The following is an 18,449-nucleotide window of genomic DNA, read 5'->3' as shown; positions in this document are numbered from 1 at the left end:
TGTCAGTTTCATGTAATCAGGGCTTAGCATTAATGCACTTGTGCCGAGAGTCAGCAGGTATATTTACTGCAGCCCCCCATGAAATGTAGGAGAATGAAATTTTCCAAAGTAGTGAATGTTTATCTGGGCTCTACCATTTCAGACTGCTTACATGGCTGAATGCTTCCTTCAACCACTGAGAGGACCTCTAAATTCTCTGCTTTCCTTATCCAGGGACAACATCCTCAGAGGCAGCATGTGAATTGCAGCCAGGGAAAGTAAGGCAAATGTAGGCTTGGCATTTTGGGCAAGAAGTGCAAAGAAAAACAAAACAAAACAAAACAAAACAAAACCACACTGAGGTGCACACAGATGTGTCTACATTAAGGGTTGCATCCAATGGCATTACTCAGGCAACTCTTAGTGAATCATCATCCCTCTTGCAGCTACCCACACCTCCTAAGCATTGGAGCCCTCCAGAAAGGTTGGAAGCCCTCCAAAACAGATTCAGGTGGTGAAGACTGTAGGAGAAGGAATAATTGAAAATTGCTTCCCTTCTTGTTCTGCTGATGGAAATCTTACTGTCAGCTCAACAACACCACTAGATACAACCCATAATCTAAAAACGTATGCAATTTTTTTATTTCTTTTCCCTCTGAAAGTGTTGTAATCCTAAACTTGAAGAGGACCTAAGAAGGCTAGGTGTTGGAATTTTTGAGAACCGATATCTGAAAATGAAGCTCTCAAAATGTGAAATGGACTTTCTGGAAATGGCCATCACAATTGGGAGGTATAAGCAGATGACAAAAATATATGGGGGCAAACAAACTAAAGCGAGAAAGTCAAGGCAGAGTATGCTTAAATAAGAAATTTTCATGAAGCCGTCACATTGCTCATGTCTTTGAACAATGACACATATATATATGATACAGACATTTTCAGGTTACATTAAGGCAGCATATGAGAATACTATGTGAACACACACATACGTGTGTTTTCATATATTCCCCTTTGTAAATTTTCTCTGCGTAGCTATATAAACATCATACTGAAAACAAAGTTAAAGTGGCAGACAGGCTGTGATGTGACTGTATATAGACTCCTTGAGGCACAGGCGTGTGCTTTGATCTTTGTACAAAATGAATTCTAGATTTATTCCGGCCAGTCTTGGTTCAAGGTTATAGACATGGACAAGATTAATTGGTGGAACATTGTGTCACAGAAAAGATGTAACATGGAAAAAGTAATGGTGCTTCTGAATGAAGAAAAACTATCTATATTTCTATATCACAACTTTGTTCCTCACAAATAGTTATAAGTTTAAAATAGGTCACTGAGCTAAAATTTAATTCAGGGATGTCCAGCCTTTGTATCTTCAGACATTCCGTTTTCCAGACCGTGGTCCAGAGGATGGAAGTGTATTTACAATGTAAACTGACCTCCTCCTATGGTCAGGATCCACAATAAAGCTGTGCTATTTAGCTGTTTCACAAGGAAATGAGGAAACTTATGTGCTTAGGTGTAGTGTTTTACAATATTAAAGCGATGCAACATTAAACAATATGAAAACATTTCCCCTTTCCTCTGAAATGTTTCTTAATGATACTCCTGAAGATACTGTAACATTTATTATAATGTGCAGTTCTGCACATTCCAGAGGAACACTAATGTGACACCTTGGAGATAGAAATCCTTGTTGTGGGATCACATTTCATGGCCCAGAACCTATAATATATAATATTTTTTTATTTATACCCCGCCCATCTGGCTGGGTTGCCCTAGCCACTCTTGGCAGATTCTAACACAAATAAAAACACAATAAAAAAACAAACATTAATAGTAACAATCTGATCCAATATAAAAAGTCACAATAACTTTAAAATAAAGAAACAAAACAGCATTCGACAATCCATCAGAGTCTAATAGTAAACAGTAAAATTAAAGATCAGCAAATAATAATTTAAACAGTTTACGCTTATCAGTTACAATAAAGAACAGGGGTCAGCAAACTTTTTCAGCAGGGGGCTGGTCCACTGTCCCTCAGACCTTGCGGGGGGCCGGGGTATATTTGGGGGGGCGGAGAACGTTGGTGGAGGGACAATGAATGAGCGGCGCGTGAAAGGGCTCTGGAGAGGGGCTGCTTAAAATGGCAGCTGCTCAAGTGCTGCTGCTGCTGCTGGCACCAACAAAGCCCAGCCCCCTTCCTCCTCTAGGCAGGGCGGGGAGAGGCCAGGAGGGAGGGAGGAGGTGGCGGTGCCGCCGCTGTGTGAGGGAGAGGGAAAGAACGCGCACACTGGCGATCCACACGGTGATTCCTGGACCGTCCATGGGCTGGATCCAGAAGGCAGTTGGGTTTGATCTGGCCCACAAACCTTAGTCTGCCTACCCATGATAAAGAATTACTAATCTATAATCAATAAAAATAATGGCAAATCACAATGCATAAAATACCACAAAGATTACAAAATCATGTAAAAGGATCGAATTGAAAAACAAGGACACACAACTTATAAAACTATTCTTAAATAATATCCCATGACTTCTCTCTTCCCAGCTGCTTCTGCTTTTCTCAAAGTCATGGTCGGGAAAGCCTCCCAGGGCTGGAGTGTGGGGCAAGGCAGGTGGAAAAGCCATTGCCTGGTGACCATAAAACAATGAACCTGCATTATGTGATGCACATGGACACTAATCCACAAAAGCTTACAGCACAATAAATATGTTACAGCAACATCCAAGGTTGGTCATACTGAGAATAGACACAATGAAACCAATGGACTCTGTATATGACTTAGTTGGATATCATCCTTCCTGTCTAAGATGCCACAAGACTCTTTCGTTTTTCTTTCAACAAAGCTTTCACTCATCAGAACTCAGTTGGAAGGTAAGAAACCCTGGCAGGAGAGCCCTGCATTATTGAAACGATGAGTGGACTGGAAAGCTTTTGTAAAGCCAATGTGTTTTGGCACATTTGGTCGATCTGTTCTTTAATGACCCATAAACAATTCATGTATTGCTTTTATCCATGTATGTGCGCACAGGAAACAATCAGACACATATGCAAAATGCTATGAAAACCTAGACAAAAGATTCAACAATCAGCACAACTTGTGAGATGCCTCTTCATGTTCTGCAACAGAGTCATGCGAAAGGAATGCAGGAGGAGATCCATTTGTGATTTATTAGACAAGAGACTAGTCTAAGCAACTGAATTTGCAGCCGATCTCTTACGCATAGTTGTTTTTTTGCTATTATTTTGTGTCATCCATAAATCCTTTTCAATTAAAATTGATAATTTGCCTTAAATCAGAACATGTTAGACACACTAGCTAGGTGCGAAAATATAATTAGTTCTTATATCTTCAATTATAACAACCGTAAACATTTGATTTTTGTTCCATGGAAACCATTGTCTACCTTTGGAGTGTCTTCAGTGGAATAAGGACTGAAGCCTTGACCTGGAATTTTATTGAAAAAGGATTTTAGAAGATGTTTGCTGAACACACCAGATAGCCTCTTGAAACAGGCAATTTAATAAATAATTAACTTTATATCCCTACCTTGTTGACATTTCTTGGCTGAGCATAAACACCATCTTACCTCTTTTCAAATATTTATGCACTCTAAAGTAGACTAGTGCCTGTTTAAAGCTTTAGCTAATTAAAGAGCACGTACCGTCTGGCCTTTATGAGATCCTTCGTCAGCTAAAATCTCATACAATGATACAGCTGCTTCTACATTTTGAGGAACATTATTTCCAAACAACATGTCAGATGCCAGTTGCTCCATAGCTTTCTGGTTTCCCATTTTTGCTGCTTTGACAAGGAGCCGGTGGGCTCTGATACAGAAACACAAAGTTCAGATTTAGTCCGTCGGATATGGAAATTTCTCATCCATACATAAAACAGGAATTTATTCTGCTGTAACTTTGCATTAGAAGTACATCACCTTCATCATATGGTTCATCACCATAGACTGGGCCGTCTTAAGCATATGCAGAACTGGGGTGCAAAGATCTGCCTGGCACCCCTAGGTTGCCCAGAGTTGTCAACCTTTTTTTAGGGGGGGCAAAGTTATTGAAATAGTTGTTTACCTTTAGACGCAGGGACTCACAGCACCAACCAACAGGCGTGCCAGCGCTCCATGCACAGGAATGTACATAGGTGGGTGCGGGTTCCATGCTGGGGGGGGCAAAATGTTGGGCAGCACAGTCGCCGCGCTGTCTGCCTGCTGCCTCCCCCCTGCTGCATCGCAGCTAACTGTTTTGGCTGCACATGCAGTGCTCGGAGCACCGTGTAACGTTGTGGGCACTGCGCAACGCATGCTATTGCATACACCAAGCTGCGGGTTCCTTTGCTGGCTTTTCCGCTGTTGGAACATGCTCCCAGCGCCGCCCAACATGGGGTGCCAGCGCAGAACAATGGGGAAGGCAAGTGGCAGCAGAGGAAAGATCTCCGGATGGGATCCATGTGCTCCTATTCGTCGGGTTTTGTTGCTGCCGTCGGCGCTGTCGGCGTGCGGTAGATCCCATCTGGAGATGTTTCCTCCGCTGCTGCTTGCCTTCCCCATCGTTCTGTGCTGGCACCCCATGTTGGGTGGCGCTGGGAACATGAGCCAACAGCAGAAAAGCCAGTGTGGTGTAGTGGTTAAGAGCAGTAGACTCATAATCTGGTGAACAGGGTTCGCATCTCCGCTCCTCCACATGCAGCTGCTGGGTGACCTTGGGCCAGTCACACTTCTCTGAAGTCTCTCAGCCCCACTCACCTCACAGAGTGTTTGTTGTGGGGGAGGAGGGGAAAGGAGAATGCGAGCTGCTTTGAGACTCCTTTGGGTAGTGATAAAGCGGGATATCAAATCCAAACTCTTCTTCTTCTTCAAAGGAACCCACAGCTCGGCGCACGCAACAGGATGCGTCGTGCAGTACCCACAACGTTATGCGGCGCTCCAGGTGCAACCCTGAAGCAGTTAGCCGCCATACAGCTAGGGCAAAAGCCGACAGCAGAACAGAGTGGAGAAGAGTCCGTTGGAGTGCCGCGGGCTCTTCTGCAGGCAGCTCGGCGTGAGTTTGGCAGCAAGAGTTGGAGTCCGGGGAAGAGCTGCCCACAGTAGAAGAGCCCGCGGTGCTCTGACAGGCTCTGCTCCGCTCAGCTGTCAGTAGGTCTTCCCCTGACTTCAACGCTCAGCCCCGGACTCTTGGCCTGGCACCCCTAGCACCAATGGTTAAGACGGCCTTGACCATAGAGAATTTCAAATCAGGAAAAAGACTGAACATAGCTGTGATTTTCCTTGGAAGGCTATTGGGACTGAAGCAGAGCCTAAGTACAGTTTGCTGCTCCCCTCCCTGTTTAATACTAGTTATGTTTAGTACAAATAAGCACGACATAATATGGTGTCCTGCCATTGTCCCATTCATTTGCTGATGTTTGCAGGCTGCATGGAAACAATGAACATGGAATGTAATATTATGTGTTTTTTTCACCAAATATTACATGGGGCAGATGTGGATCGACACATGGCTGATTATAAAAGGACCCCTCCATAGGTGTGCTTCATAAGCCTATCACTGCAAATCTCTACAAGAAAAACTCACTCTTGCATTGGCAATGGAACCATACAAATTAATAGGAAAGGGAGAAACATGGCACATGTACCTATTCCATCCTTCTAAAGTCACCAAGAGAGACTGTGCCAGCCATGTGCCAGACCTGCACATAAACCGATTTATGCCTTCACTGGGACTGCGTTAGCAAAACAGCTAAGCCTACACTTACTTTTCTGTATCTTCTTTGTCTTTGGAATGCTTCAGTATTTTGAGGCTTCTCTGATAAAACTGACGACCTTTGTCCTCCTCTTCCACTAGAAATGTGACCAGAAAAAACATTGTGATGCAACTCCATGATGTATCGCCAGAGATTTAAATCATGCACTCTTTTGATAGGGTGCATGTATAAGCAACATTTCTGTTTTCGAATTCCGGTGAATGCTAGAGTGGAATTTAAATATAAGGTTTCAAATAAGATTTGCGCATGAATTGAGCCACCCTTAAAGCACACTGCATTTGATCTAATACAGTATGTGGTTACTAAAGATCGCTTATACTGCCAAGCCCCATTAAGCATTTATGAATCCCCTTCATCGAAAGCACTAGAGTTAGGGCTTTAACCCACCTACCCATTACAAGTTTAAATAAGAGTGCATTGTGCCATAGCAATGAGTGGCATTTATATCCTCAAACCTTGATGATTTCTAATTGTTTCCATGGCTCTCATCCCATCTCCTGTCTGCTTTCAAAGTTCATTGGCCCTTTCTCTTGGACATACACAATATTTCACAAAAGCATACATGTTGGCTTCTTTCCCCAACAAGTAGTAGGCTTTCTTTTTGGCCCCAAGGCTCTCATCATTCTCTCTGAAATCTCATCTCTTCCTCCATCACTCTAGGAGCCAAATCAAATGAGTCATAGGGATTTTGTGACCAGATCTCCCATCATTTTTCATTTCCATTCTAAAACAGCCATGCAGAGGCTCTGAATTTTTTGATTAGAACATGGCACCAGGAGAGAAAGTGTTCAACCCTTACCCCCTACAGTTTCCCTAGTCTAAATCCCCTTTCCTCAAAGCTGTTGTTATTAACTCCACTGAGGGAAATATACACTTAACTTCCCCAGTATTTTTGTTCATCAGTAGGACAAATATCAGCTAGAGAGAGGAGTGAAATGTTGGACTGAACTTCAGACAGACTTCAAAGTAATAATAAAATGAATCAGTTTTGATCGCAGATATCTCGCACTGTGCCTACTTTGGTTTTAAGATGCTGTATCTTCATTGGAGTGACAGTGGGGGAGTCACTTTTCTGAGGTGTCATTCCTAGAAACTGCTGCAACATTTAAAGGCCCCAAATCATGTGGTCAGGGCTAACCACACCATTTCTTCCCTTCAGATTATGCTTGCTTGGGAAAGGCCCACTCAACTATCCGCACCTAAATTGAGGAGGGCAATTAAACATTCCACCAACCTCAATCTGCCCTCAGCCTCCACTTCCTGCCTTCTTATTTACATCCCGCCCAAGGAGCAGGCACTGGCTGTCAGCTTTGTCTTCCTTCGTCTCAGTGTTGTTCTTAAGAAGGAGGAGGAGCAGGACAGAGCCAAAACTAGCATTTGCTGGCTTTGTTCTTCATTTGCTCCAGCTTTACCTAGCTTATAGGGACATGGGTGGCGCTGTGGGTTAAACCACAGAGCCTAGGACTTGCCGATCAGAAGGTCGGCGGTTCGAATCCCCGTGACGAGCTCCCGTTCCTCGGTCCCTGCTCCTGCCCACCTAGCAGTTCGAAAGCACGTCAAAGTGCAAGTAGATAAATAGGTACCGCTCCTGCGGGAAGGTAAACGGTGTTTCCATGTGCTGCTCTGGTTCACCAGAAGCGGCTTAGTCATGCTGGCCACATGACCCGGAACGCCAGCTCCCTCAGCCAATAAAGTGAGATGAGCGCCACAAACCCAGAGTCAGTCACGACTGGACCTAATGGTCAGAGGTCCCTTTACCTATACCTAGCTTCTGCCTTCTGCCCCACCAGACTCAATGGGCTTTAGCCATCACTGCCCACAACTGTATATTCATAGGAAACTGCCTTATATGGAGTCAGGCCATTGTCTACACCAGAGCCTTCCAAGCTTTTCCTGTTGGTGACACACTTTTTAGCCATGCATCATTTCCCGACACTGAAATTCAGTTTTACTAGCAAACTGGAGGTTAAACTAACCCCTTTCCAGCCCCGGGAGGAGCATGGGGAGCATTCGAGCAACACATCTACACACTGCAGCCGACACACCAATGTGTCGTGACAGCTTGGAAAGCTCTGGTCCACACACACTGGCAGCAGCTGTCTACTGTCTTAGAAAAAGGTCTTTCTGAGTCCCACCTGAAGATACCAAGGACTGAACCAGGGACCTTTTTGCAGGCAAAGCCTGTACTCTACTTACTGAATTACGTTCCTTGAAGAATAAGAAGAAACGCTGGCATTTGCTGTCAGGCACTGGGCAAATTCGAATTTATTTATCACACTTAGTTAAAACAAAGACCTCATAGTTATGCACAGCTAGAATGGTACACAAACTGGCTTCTGTCCCTAACTAATGCACCATCTTGTGCTTGACAAGTAGAGCATGTCATTCTGAGAGAGAGTGTCCACTAGCAACAAATATGTTGTAAGTGTTTAATACCAACTATAAGGCACATGGGATCATGCTGACATAGTGAGCTTGGTGATGGCTATAATGCTACTGGTGCTTGGCTGCATTTAGGCTAGGAAATAGGTTGGGCAGTGTTCTGAGCAGAAAAAGCCTTTCTTTCTTTCTTTCTTTCTTTCTTTCTTTCTTTCTTTCTTTCTTTCTTCCTTTCTTTCTTTCCTTCCTTTCTTTCTTTCTTTCTTTCTTTCTTTCTTTCTTTCTTTCTCTGTCTACAGCACAGGGGAGGATTTGTTGTAATTGTGTAGGCAAAGCGTAAACCTACTTTCCCTGCATGCTGTGTTCACGGGGGGGAGGGGGGAGAGAGAAATCACTCTCACACCTGTAATTTATTTTATTTAAACTATGACATGATTGGGAGGGACACAACTAGTGTCATGTGCATGGGCATTGCCAGGAGTTGGGGGGGCAGGCCTTCTGTTGGGGGGGCAGAACCTCAGTTTGCTATGTATTTTTATTGGTTTTTATTGGTTTGGGGGGGCAGCTGCCCCTCCTTGCCCCCCACCCCCGTTGCACCCATGGCCATGTATAATTAAACTCTTAGGAATGTGGAATCAAAACTCTAGTGCTTATGAAGTTTCACATGGACGTCTTCTATAAGGTGAGCTGAATGGGGTTCTGCGATTCATAACTAGATATTTATAAAGTGTCAAAGAAAGTTCTGGATAAAGTTTGCATTAATTCACAAATTGCTGACCACTTCATTGTCCGACCTAGTTTCCCCGGTTCTGTCAGCGCTTCTTGCTCCCGAATGTTTTTGCTCTTCTGATATGAGCAAAAATAGCCAGTCATGCCACATTTTGCATTCTTTTAAAACATGCAGTCAAGTTGACAAGCACATCTTCATGGATTCCTATTTTTCAGTGGAAAATCAATATTGACATTTTTTTAAAAAAGCATGGGCTTCCAAAGATGTGTTTTTTGTGGTGGTTATTATCTTGTTGTTGTTTAGTCGTGTCCGACTCTTCGTGACCCCATGGACCAGAGCACGCCACATTATTACCTAACTTACGTCAAATATACTATTCCTTATTTTAATTAAGAGTAAGAAAACTCGCACTGAGATTATGATGTTGATTATCAGCTAACATTCTAACAGTGCAGTCCTAGATGTGTCTGCTCAGATGTAATTCCTGCTGAATTCATTGGGACTTACTCCCAGATACGTGTGTATAGGATTGCAGGCTGACCTGGGAGTAAGTTCCACTGAACTCAGTGAGGTTCACTTTCAAGTAGATATGCAATTGTGATGTAACAGTATTTTATATTAGATTCCCTCTCTGCTGTTAGCTCTTGGCTGGCCTTGAAAAAGATGCATGTATTCATTTAAGACGAGCACTGGGGGGAAGTTGTGCTCTTGTGCCTTCAATAGCTCTGTGGCATACATTCAACATGGTAAACATTTCTAGTACAGTGGTACCTTGGGTTAAGTACTTAATTCGTTCCGGAGGTCTGTTCTTAACCTGAAACTGTTCTTAACCTGAAGCACCACTTTAGCTAATGGGGCCTCCTGCTGCTGCCGCGTCGCCGGAGCACGATTTCTGTTCTTATCCTGAAGCAAAGTTCTTAACCCGAGGTACTATTTCTCGGTTAGCAGAGTCTGTAACCCGAAGCGTATGTAACCTGAAGCGTATGTAACCTGAAGTGTATGTAACCTGAGGTACCACTGTATATAAATTCAAATATAGGAAAACATTCCCCTGCTCAGATTCTGTCAGATGTTTTATCACATGTGTGTCTACTGATTTATTTTTGAGTCTTCCTCTCCACCTGAGAAAGAGAGCACAAATTTGCATGTGATGCAAAGAATGTGCAAATTTTATGCAAATCTGTGCTCTCATTTTGCAAGTGGTTTAGAGGGCCCGATCCACATACAGGGTACTGGGCACACAAAAATTCCTATTGTCACCCCTGATAGAACATTGTCTCATTATGCTTTCATTTTGCCAATTCTGAATTGAGTGAGATTTTACAGTAGAGCAGTGAGAAAACTGGATAGGGAGATTTTATTATTTTTTCTATTGAAAACATTTTTTAAAAAATTACAGTGGTACCTTGGTCTACGAAGAGCCCTATTAACAAACTATTCAGTGAACGAACTCCGCAAAACCGGAAGTAGGTGTTCTGGTTAGCGAACTTTGCCTCGGAAGCCGAACAGAAGCTGAATGGTGGAAGGGCACTGGCGGTGGGAGGCCTCAGTAGGGAAAGCGCGCCTCGGTTTAAGAATGCTTTGGTTTAAGAACGGACTTCAAGGTACCACTGTACTGATTCAGAAAGCTTTTACGGCTCAAATTTTGCCTAACACTCCGAGAGAATATACAAAAGATCTGAGGGGGTAAGAGACAATTAAGCTTTGATTACCTTCTGATGAAAATGAATCTTGAACTGTTAATCTTTTACTCTTGTTCAGGGTCTCCTGCAAAACAATTGAATCTATATATGTAATCTATCTTCAAAATTGAAAGAAATCGTTGTCTGGTCAGGTCCTAGAATCTGCTTAGTTGTTCATAAAGGGTTTGTCTACACTTCCGCTTGTCCCATGTCGAGAAAGCATGGGTCTGAGTAATTTCCCGCTTGTTCCATGCTTTATAGGCCTGGGTCCGAGCAGTTTCACAGTAAGGATTTAAACAATTTTTTTAATGGCTGTTGCAGAACTATGCTTTCTTTACAAATAACTAAGTAGAATTAAGAGTGGCTGGGGAGGCCCAGCCAGATGGGCGGGGTATAAATAATAAATTATTATTATTATTATTAAGTGGTTTTTAATTTTGCCCAGATGACATTGCATACATCCCACATTGCTGTGGAGCATGTTATGTAATGGCACTTGAGGGATGATATGCAAAATGTGCTCATCTTGAGTGCCTCTTCTTTCACTTTTAACAAAATTCAATTGTTTTTTAATCATGTTTTGCTTCATTTCCAGCTCTAAAATGAGCTCTAGCTATTCACACTCAAAATTGTATTTCAGTTATTTGATTTGATCAACCTGAGCATAATCATCAGAGGCAACTTTTATCCCCAGTTAAGGTTTTTTATTTGCATGAAATGATTCATTTTGCAGCAGCTTCTTTTATTTTCCCTAGAAGGGATTTTGCATTGACAATAAGAAACAACTATTCATCAGCTATATCATCTATCACTTAGGCTGTGTAAGTCAAAATCAACTTTGCTGAAGGCAGTAGGCAGAAAGCACACAGCAGAACGAAGTTACTGTGACTGTTTGGAATGAAGCAAGAACTTAACAAGGAAACACAAAAATCTCATAGCATGGAGAAACATAGCTAATAATCTCTGAGCTCATCTGTATGTTTAGCACAGCAACATAAAAACAGCAAAAACAAACAAGGATGGGCATCATTCTTCCACATAATATAAACAACTATTGTTATTTTAAAAGGTTTATAAACCACTCACATTATAAAACATTAGTATCGTGTATAGAAAACCAAAAATACATCTAAAACATACACCAGAAACAATACAGCTAAGATAACACAGTACAACACCAAAAGATGATCAGCGGACAGCAATTAAATATTTAAGTCAGAAAAGGCTTGGGTAAATAAAGGTCTGGAGCATGTTATCTGAAGGAGTAGACACCTGGAACATGCCTTATCTCATAAGGCAATAAATTCCACATTAAAAGGGCCACAACACTGGTGGACACAAGGTAAATACTCAGAACTGTTGGAATCGCTAGGAGGTAGGGATGGAATCCTTAGGTCGGATACCCAAGTGATCTAATCTGGGAAGATCATAAGATGGATCAGATAATGAAGTCCACTTTAGAATCTCCAGTCTGTGGATTCTGGCTGCCTGCACCAGGTGGTCTGAGGGAACTGGAGGCATGCATGTTTTTGCTGCACATTTCTGTTATGTACTGAAGTTCTCACCCTGGGCCAGCAGGGGGATACTGTAGATAGTGTGCTGGCCCCGGGGGTAAGGTACCGTGAGTGTAGCAGAGTCCACACGAAGAGGGGCGAGGTCCGATGCAGAGAGCCGGGCGGGGAACAGGAACGCTGGAACAGAAGGCTGAGTAGGTAGCAGGAACACCGGATAGACGGGAACAGGAGGCCGAGCAGGGAACAGGAGTACTGGATAGTCAGGAACAGGAAGCCAAGCAGGGAACAGGAGTACTGGATAGTCAGGAACAGGAGGCCGAGCCGAGATCAAGAACACAGGAAGGTCCGAAGCCAACAACGACGTTGCTCCCGCAACCTGGGGCCGGCCTGACTGGGCTTTTATCCTCTTCTAAGGTCAGGGGCGGTCCCGACCCCCAGGAGCCCCGCCTCCTCTGGCCTTAAGGCGAGCACTCCTCCTGGGGGCAACCAGTTCCCTTCGCCTCTCTGCCCTAAGCCTCTGCAGATCAGGAGAGGCCGAAGGGTTACTGGGCCCTGGAGGAGGCTCACCTGTGGCCACTGAGTCATCCAGCACCTCTGGGGCCAGAATGGTTTCACCTGGTGCCTGCTCTTGAGTTTCCTCAGCATCTAGGCCTTGCCCCAGTTCAGCCGGCCCTGGAGACGGGGACTCCTGTGCCAGCTGGGATTCCTCCGGATCGCTCTCAGACTCGGAATCCCAGGCCATCACACCATCCCCCCTCCCAGGCCCCCCCCTCACTTGAGGGTCCGGACCCGGCTTGCTGGGGTACGCCGCATGAAACTCTCGGATGCAGGCAGGCGCGTGGACGTTGGCCGCTGGTTCCCAGGAACGGTCCTCTGGCCCATACCCCTTCCAGTCAATGAGATACTGCAGCCTTCCCCTGCGGTATCGGGAGTCCAGAATGCGTTCCACCTCGTACTCAGGCTCTCCCTGCACCAAAACTGGCTGCGGTCGGGGACGGTTCGGGTGGAACTCGTCGGGTGGGGCCACCGGACTCAGAAGGGACCTGTGGAATACCGGGTGAACCTTCAGGTGTGCTGGCAACCGGAGACGGAATGCCACAGGCGAGACCTGGTTCACGATAGGGAACGGGCCGGTGAACCGGGCGTCCAGCTTCCGCGAAGGTCGAGAAGGGTGGAGGTGGCGAGTGGAAAGCCACACCAGGTCACCGACGTGAAGTTCCGGCCCCACCTGGCGGTGGCGGTCGGCCTGGACCTTGTACGCCTCCTTGGCCTGGCGCAGCTGCTCCATCAACAGCTGTTGCTGGGACTGGAGCTCCTGAAGCCACTCTGTCACCGCAGGGACCGCAGATGCCGGCAGCACATCCGGAAACAACCGTGGATGAAAACCATAACTGGCTTGGAACGGGGTCTGCTGGGTGGACGCATTCACCGCGTTGTTATAAGCGAACTCCGCCAATGCTAGGTGGTCGACCCAGTCGTCCTGCTGGTAGCTGCAGTAACACCGGAGGTACTGTTCCAGCACTGCGTTCGCCCATTCCGTCTGGCCATCAGTCTGTGGGTGGTAAGCAGATGAGAGACAGACCTCTGTCCCGAGGGCCTGGTGCAAAGCACGCCAAAACCGGGACGTGAACTGAACGCCACGGTCGGACACTACACGCTCAGGTAGGCCATGCAGGCGGAAGACATGCTGAAGGTACAGCTGCGCGGTTTCCTTAGCTGAGGGTACGGATGGGCAGGGGGCACAGTGCACCATCTTCGTGAAGTGGTCGGAGAAAACTAGAAGGCAGGTGCAGCCACGAGACGGGGGTAACTCCACTACAAAGTCCAAAGAGACCGTGTGCCAAGGACGTGGTGGAACCGGCAACGGCTGAAGAAGGCCGGGGGGTCGCCCGGTAGGCCCCTTGGCCCGCCTGCAGACGTCACAACCAGCGACGTAGCGAGCCACGTCGGCCTTCAAACGGGGCCACCAAAACTCACGGCTTACCAGATGGGTGGTCCGATACCGCCCAAAGTGCCCCGCCGCTGGCGCATCATGGGTCATCCGGAGAATCTCAGCCCGCAGCGGCCCTGATGGGATGTACAGGCGCCCGTGGTGCAGCAGAAGACCCTGATGCGAGACCAGCCCTGGATACTGAGGGCATGATCCTTCGGCCAGTTCCCGGAGTCGTTCCTGGGCCCAAGCGTCGACCCGCTGCTGTTCCCGCACCCGAGCCTGCAGTGGCTCAACCTCCTGGGTGGCCAGGAATGCAGCTGGTGGTAGGATCGTGGTGGGTGCTGCTTGCTGAACCGTGTCTACGTTGTCTTCGGGTTTCCGGGACAGGGCATCCGCCTTCTGGTTTTGGGAGCTAGGGATGTAGCGGATCCGGAACTGGAACTGGGAAAAGAACAACACCCACCGGATCTGCCTTTGGTTCAGCTTGCGGGTGGTCTGGAGGTATTCCAGGTTCCGGTGGTCGGTTCTCACCTCCACCGGGTGTCGTGCTCCTTCCAGATGATGGCGCCAAACCTCAAAGGCCACCTTGATGGCCAGTAGTTCCCGCTCCCACACGGTATAGTTACGCTCCGCTGGGAGGAGCTGGCGGGAATAGAAGGCGCAGGGTAAAAGTGGCGCTTCCGGTCCGTGCTGCTGAGACAAGACGGCACCGAGAGCCGTGCTGGAGGCGTCAGTCTCTACCACAAAGGGTCGAGAAGGATCCGGATGTTGCTCTCTGGAAACAGGCCTTCAACCCTTGAAACGCCTCCTCCGCCTCCTTGTCCCAGGAAAACGGCGTCTTGGGGCGCAGTAGTCAGGTCAACGGGGTGGTGCGGTGAGCATAGTCCGCAATGAAGGTCCGGTAATAGTTGGCGAACCCCAGGAAACGCTGTAGGTCCTTGCGGTTCCGAGGTGCCGCCCATTCTCGAACCGCTGCCACCTTCCCAGGATCCATCTGCACCCCTCCTGGTGAGAGTCGGTGACCCAGGAAGTCCACTGACCGCTGATGAAACTCGCACTTGCTGAGCTTTGCATACAGACGATGCTCACGCAAGCGCTGCAGCACGGTCCGGACATGGCCTTCGTGGCACGCCGGGTCACGGGAGTAAACCAGAATGTCATCCAAGTACACCACCACGTACTTGTCTAGCAAGTCCTGGAACACGTGGTTGATGTACCGTTGGAACACAGCAGGCGCGTTGCACAAACCAAAGGGCATAACCAGGTATTCGAACTGTCCGTACCGGGTCCCAAATGCGGTCTTCCACTCATCCCCGGCGCGGATCCGAATCAAATTGTAGGCACCCCGGAGGTCTAGCTTGGTGAACACCTGCGCCCCTTGCACCCGCTCCAGTAACTCCGAAATAAGGGGCAAGGGGTACCGGTCCAGGATGGTAATTTTGTTCAGGGCCCGGTAATCATGGCAAAGGCGGAGCTCCCCACATTTCTTTTTAACAAAGAGCACTGGCGCAGCAGTGGGCGAGGTAGAAGGCCTAATGAACCCACGCTCCAGGTTCTTGCGCAAGAAGTCCTGTAAAGCCTCGCACTCTGGCTCTGTTAACGAGTATAAGCGACTCACCGGTAGAGGCGCTCCGGGCTGGAGGTCTATGCCACAGTCAAAGGACCGATGCGGCGGCAGCTGGTCTGCCCCCCGTTCCTCAAACACGTCGTGATATTCCCGGTATTCAGCGGGGAGCGTTGCAGCAACCTCCTCAGTGGGCGCAGCTGCTAGCATCTCAGTCTCAGCAGGAGAACTGGGGTCTGGGAAGTGTACAGTCCGTTTGACCCAGTCAATCCGCACATTGTGAGCCTCCAGCCAGTCCATCCCAAGCACCAGGGGGAACCGGGGCATGGAGGCAATATCCAGAGTTCGCATCTCACGGTGCTGCTGGAGGCACAGGACCAGGGGCTGGGTCTCCTGAGTGACGGCACCCGAACGCAGGGGCCGTCCGTCGATTGCCTCCACCTGCACCGGTTCCGGCTTGTTCCAAAGTGGCACCCGATGCTGGGCAGCAAAAGCAGCGTCCATATAAGAGCGGGTTGCGCCCGAATCCACCAGTGCATGGGTAAGAATCCATGGCCCTCCTGGAGGGTATAGATGTACCGGAACCATAAGGTGTTGTAATTCAATTGGTGCGGCCCCATTCTGTGCTGTTTGGGACCCCAGGTAGCCAGGGCCATCAGCTACTGGGGTTTGGTGGTTTCCCTGCGGCCGGCGTTTCTCAGGACAGGACCTTACATAGTGTCCGCTTCCGCCACAATAGAGACATAGATTCCCCTCCCGACGCCGCAACTTCTCTGCGGGGGAGAGGCGTGGCCGCACTGCCCCAAGCTGCTTAGGTTCCTCCAATGACTTAGCTGGGCCCGTGGGGCTGCTGGTAGACACTGGAGCCAAGAACTGGAGGTGCCGGCGGTCCCGAGCCTGACGCCGGTCCTCTAGCCGATCGTCAATCTGTAGGCTCCATTGAATAAGGGTGTCTAGCATGGTGGGGCGTTCCATTGTGGCCAGCTGGTCCAGTATCTCATCTGAAAGCCCCTCGAGATACTGGTCCCGGAGAGCCGAGTCGTTCCAGGTCAAGTCCTGTGCCAGCAGCCGGAATTCTGTGGTGTATGCGGCCACCGTGGTCTTGCCCTGCCTCAACCGCCGAATCGCCCGGTTGGCTTGACTCCCCTTCTGGGGGTTGCCGAACGCGGCCTCCAACAGATTGCAAAACCCCCCGTAGTCTGTCAGCAAGGGGGAGTCTTGCCTGAGCAGCGGCAACGCCCACTTGGCCGCCTGGTCCTTTAACAAGCTAATCAAGAAATGCACCTTGGTGCGGTCGTCAGGGAAATTCCGGGCGCACCCCTGAATATACAGCTTGGCCTGGGCAAGGAACATGGGAAAGCTGGCCGGGGCCCCATCAAATTTCTCAGGCAAGGCCACTGGGTACTTGCCAGAAGCTGGGGCGTCGGCCCCAGGAGCCGGTAGGGCGTCCAAACGCTGCTGCAGTGCCGTAATCGCGTTACTGAGCTGCTGCACGGTGTGCCTCAAAGCCTGGTTCTCCTGGCCGCTTGGTCGGCCATGGCCTCTGGCTCTTCCCGAACGCACCCCTACGAAGGGGGAGTGCGGGTGTGGCGGGAGCAAACTGTGCTGGCCCCGGGGGTAAGGTACCGTGAGTGTAGCAGAGTCCACACGAAGAGGGGCGAGGTCCGATGCAGAGAGCCGGGCGGGGAACAGGAACGCTGGAACAGAAGGCTGAGTAGGTAGCAGGAACACCGGATAGACGGGAACAGGAGGCCGAGCAGGGAACAGGAGTACTGGATAGTCAGGAACAGGAAGCCGAGCAGGGAACAGGAGTACTGGATAGTCAGGAACAGGAGGCCGAGCCGAGATCAAGAACACAGGAAGGTCCGAAGCCAACAACGACGTTGCTCCCGCAACCTGGGGCCGGCCTGACTGGGCTTTTATCCTCTTCTAAGGTCAGGGGCGGTCCCGACCCCCAGGAGCCCCGCCTCCTCTGGCCTTAAGGCGAGCACTCCTCCTGGGGGCAACCAGTTCCCTTCACCTCTCTGCCCTAAGCCTCTGCAGATCAGGAGAGGCCGAAGGGTTACTGGGCCCTGGAGGAGGCTCACCTGTGGCCACTGAGTCATCCAGCACCTCTGGGGCCAGAATGGTTTCACCTGGTGCCTGCTCTTGAGTTTCCTCAGCATCTAGGCCTTGCCCCAGTTCAGCCGGCCCTGGAGACGGGGACTCCTGTGCCGGCTGGGATTCCTCCGGATCGCTCTCAGACTCGGAATCCCAGGCCATCACAGATAGTTATGCAAATGAAGGATCAAAAGTGACGTTCAGTGATTGGATAGTTTTAGAAAGTTGCTACAGTTACATTGTTCTGGAGCTCTGTATAAGCAGGCTGACTGAGCTCCTCAGTTCAGTTCTGTTCTGGCCTTTGAATAAACAAGAGCTGTTTGAAGAATCGCTGTGTCGTCTGATATGTTCGCCCACAACTTAACAATTTCCCTCTGAGAGCAACAGAACATGAATTCCCATTTTCCCCAAGGAGGACTTGCTCTGTAACAGTTGCAGATCTTGGGGTCTCAAATTTCAGTGGCACCCCTCTATCTCCTGCATTCCATTGCAGTACACCCTGCAGCATCCCTGAAACTCCACACCCAGTTTGACTGAACTGGCTGTGCTCCCCTAAATACACCTGTCTGTACTGTAATTTAAAGTTCATAGAGGTGAGGACCCCACACATTTTGAATTGCGTTTCAGAGCCTGTGGGAAGCTGAAAGTCTTACTTCTACATGGAGTTTCTTAGAAAATTACTTTCGCATTTCTGTGGATATTTTAAAGGATCCTTTGGGGGACCCACAAAGCTTAGGATCCAGCAGATTCTAGCCACTGTGGGTTGTGCCACAAAACACCTTATTTTGTGG

General features: G+C 48.3%; 1 protein-coding gene across 7 annotated transcripts in view; it reads right to left on the bottom strand.

The window, feature by feature from the left end:
* Nucleotides 1-18,449, bottom strand: part of SEL1L2 (SEL1L2 adaptor subunit of SYVN1 ubiquitin ligase) — a 47,711-nt gene that overhangs the window by 19,383 nt on the left and 9,879 nt on the right. For all 7 annotated transcript variants that reach the window (XM_082215541.1, XM_082215542.1, XM_082215543.1 and 4 more), the window contains exons 3-5: nt 10,578-10,632; nt 5,748-5,832; nt 3,652-3,814 (exon numbers count right to left, since the gene is read on the bottom strand). In XM_082215541.1, the coding sequence (XP_082071667.1) occupies nt 3,652-3,814; nt 5,748-5,832; nt 10,578-10,632 (303 nt within the window). The remainder of the gene's footprint in view (nt 1-3,651; nt 3,815-5,747; nt 5,833-10,577; nt 10,633-18,449) is intronic.

The sequence above is a fragment of the Podarcis vaucheri genome (assembly GCF_965113315.1).
Source record: "Podarcis vaucheri genome assembly, chromosome: 3".
In the NCBI taxonomy this organism is placed as follows: domain Eukaryota; kingdom Metazoa; phylum Chordata; class Lepidosauria; order Squamata; family Lacertidae; genus Podarcis; species Podarcis vaucheri.
Note: the sequence above shows the minus strand (reverse complement) of the source record. Positions and strands in the feature narration are given on the sequence as shown.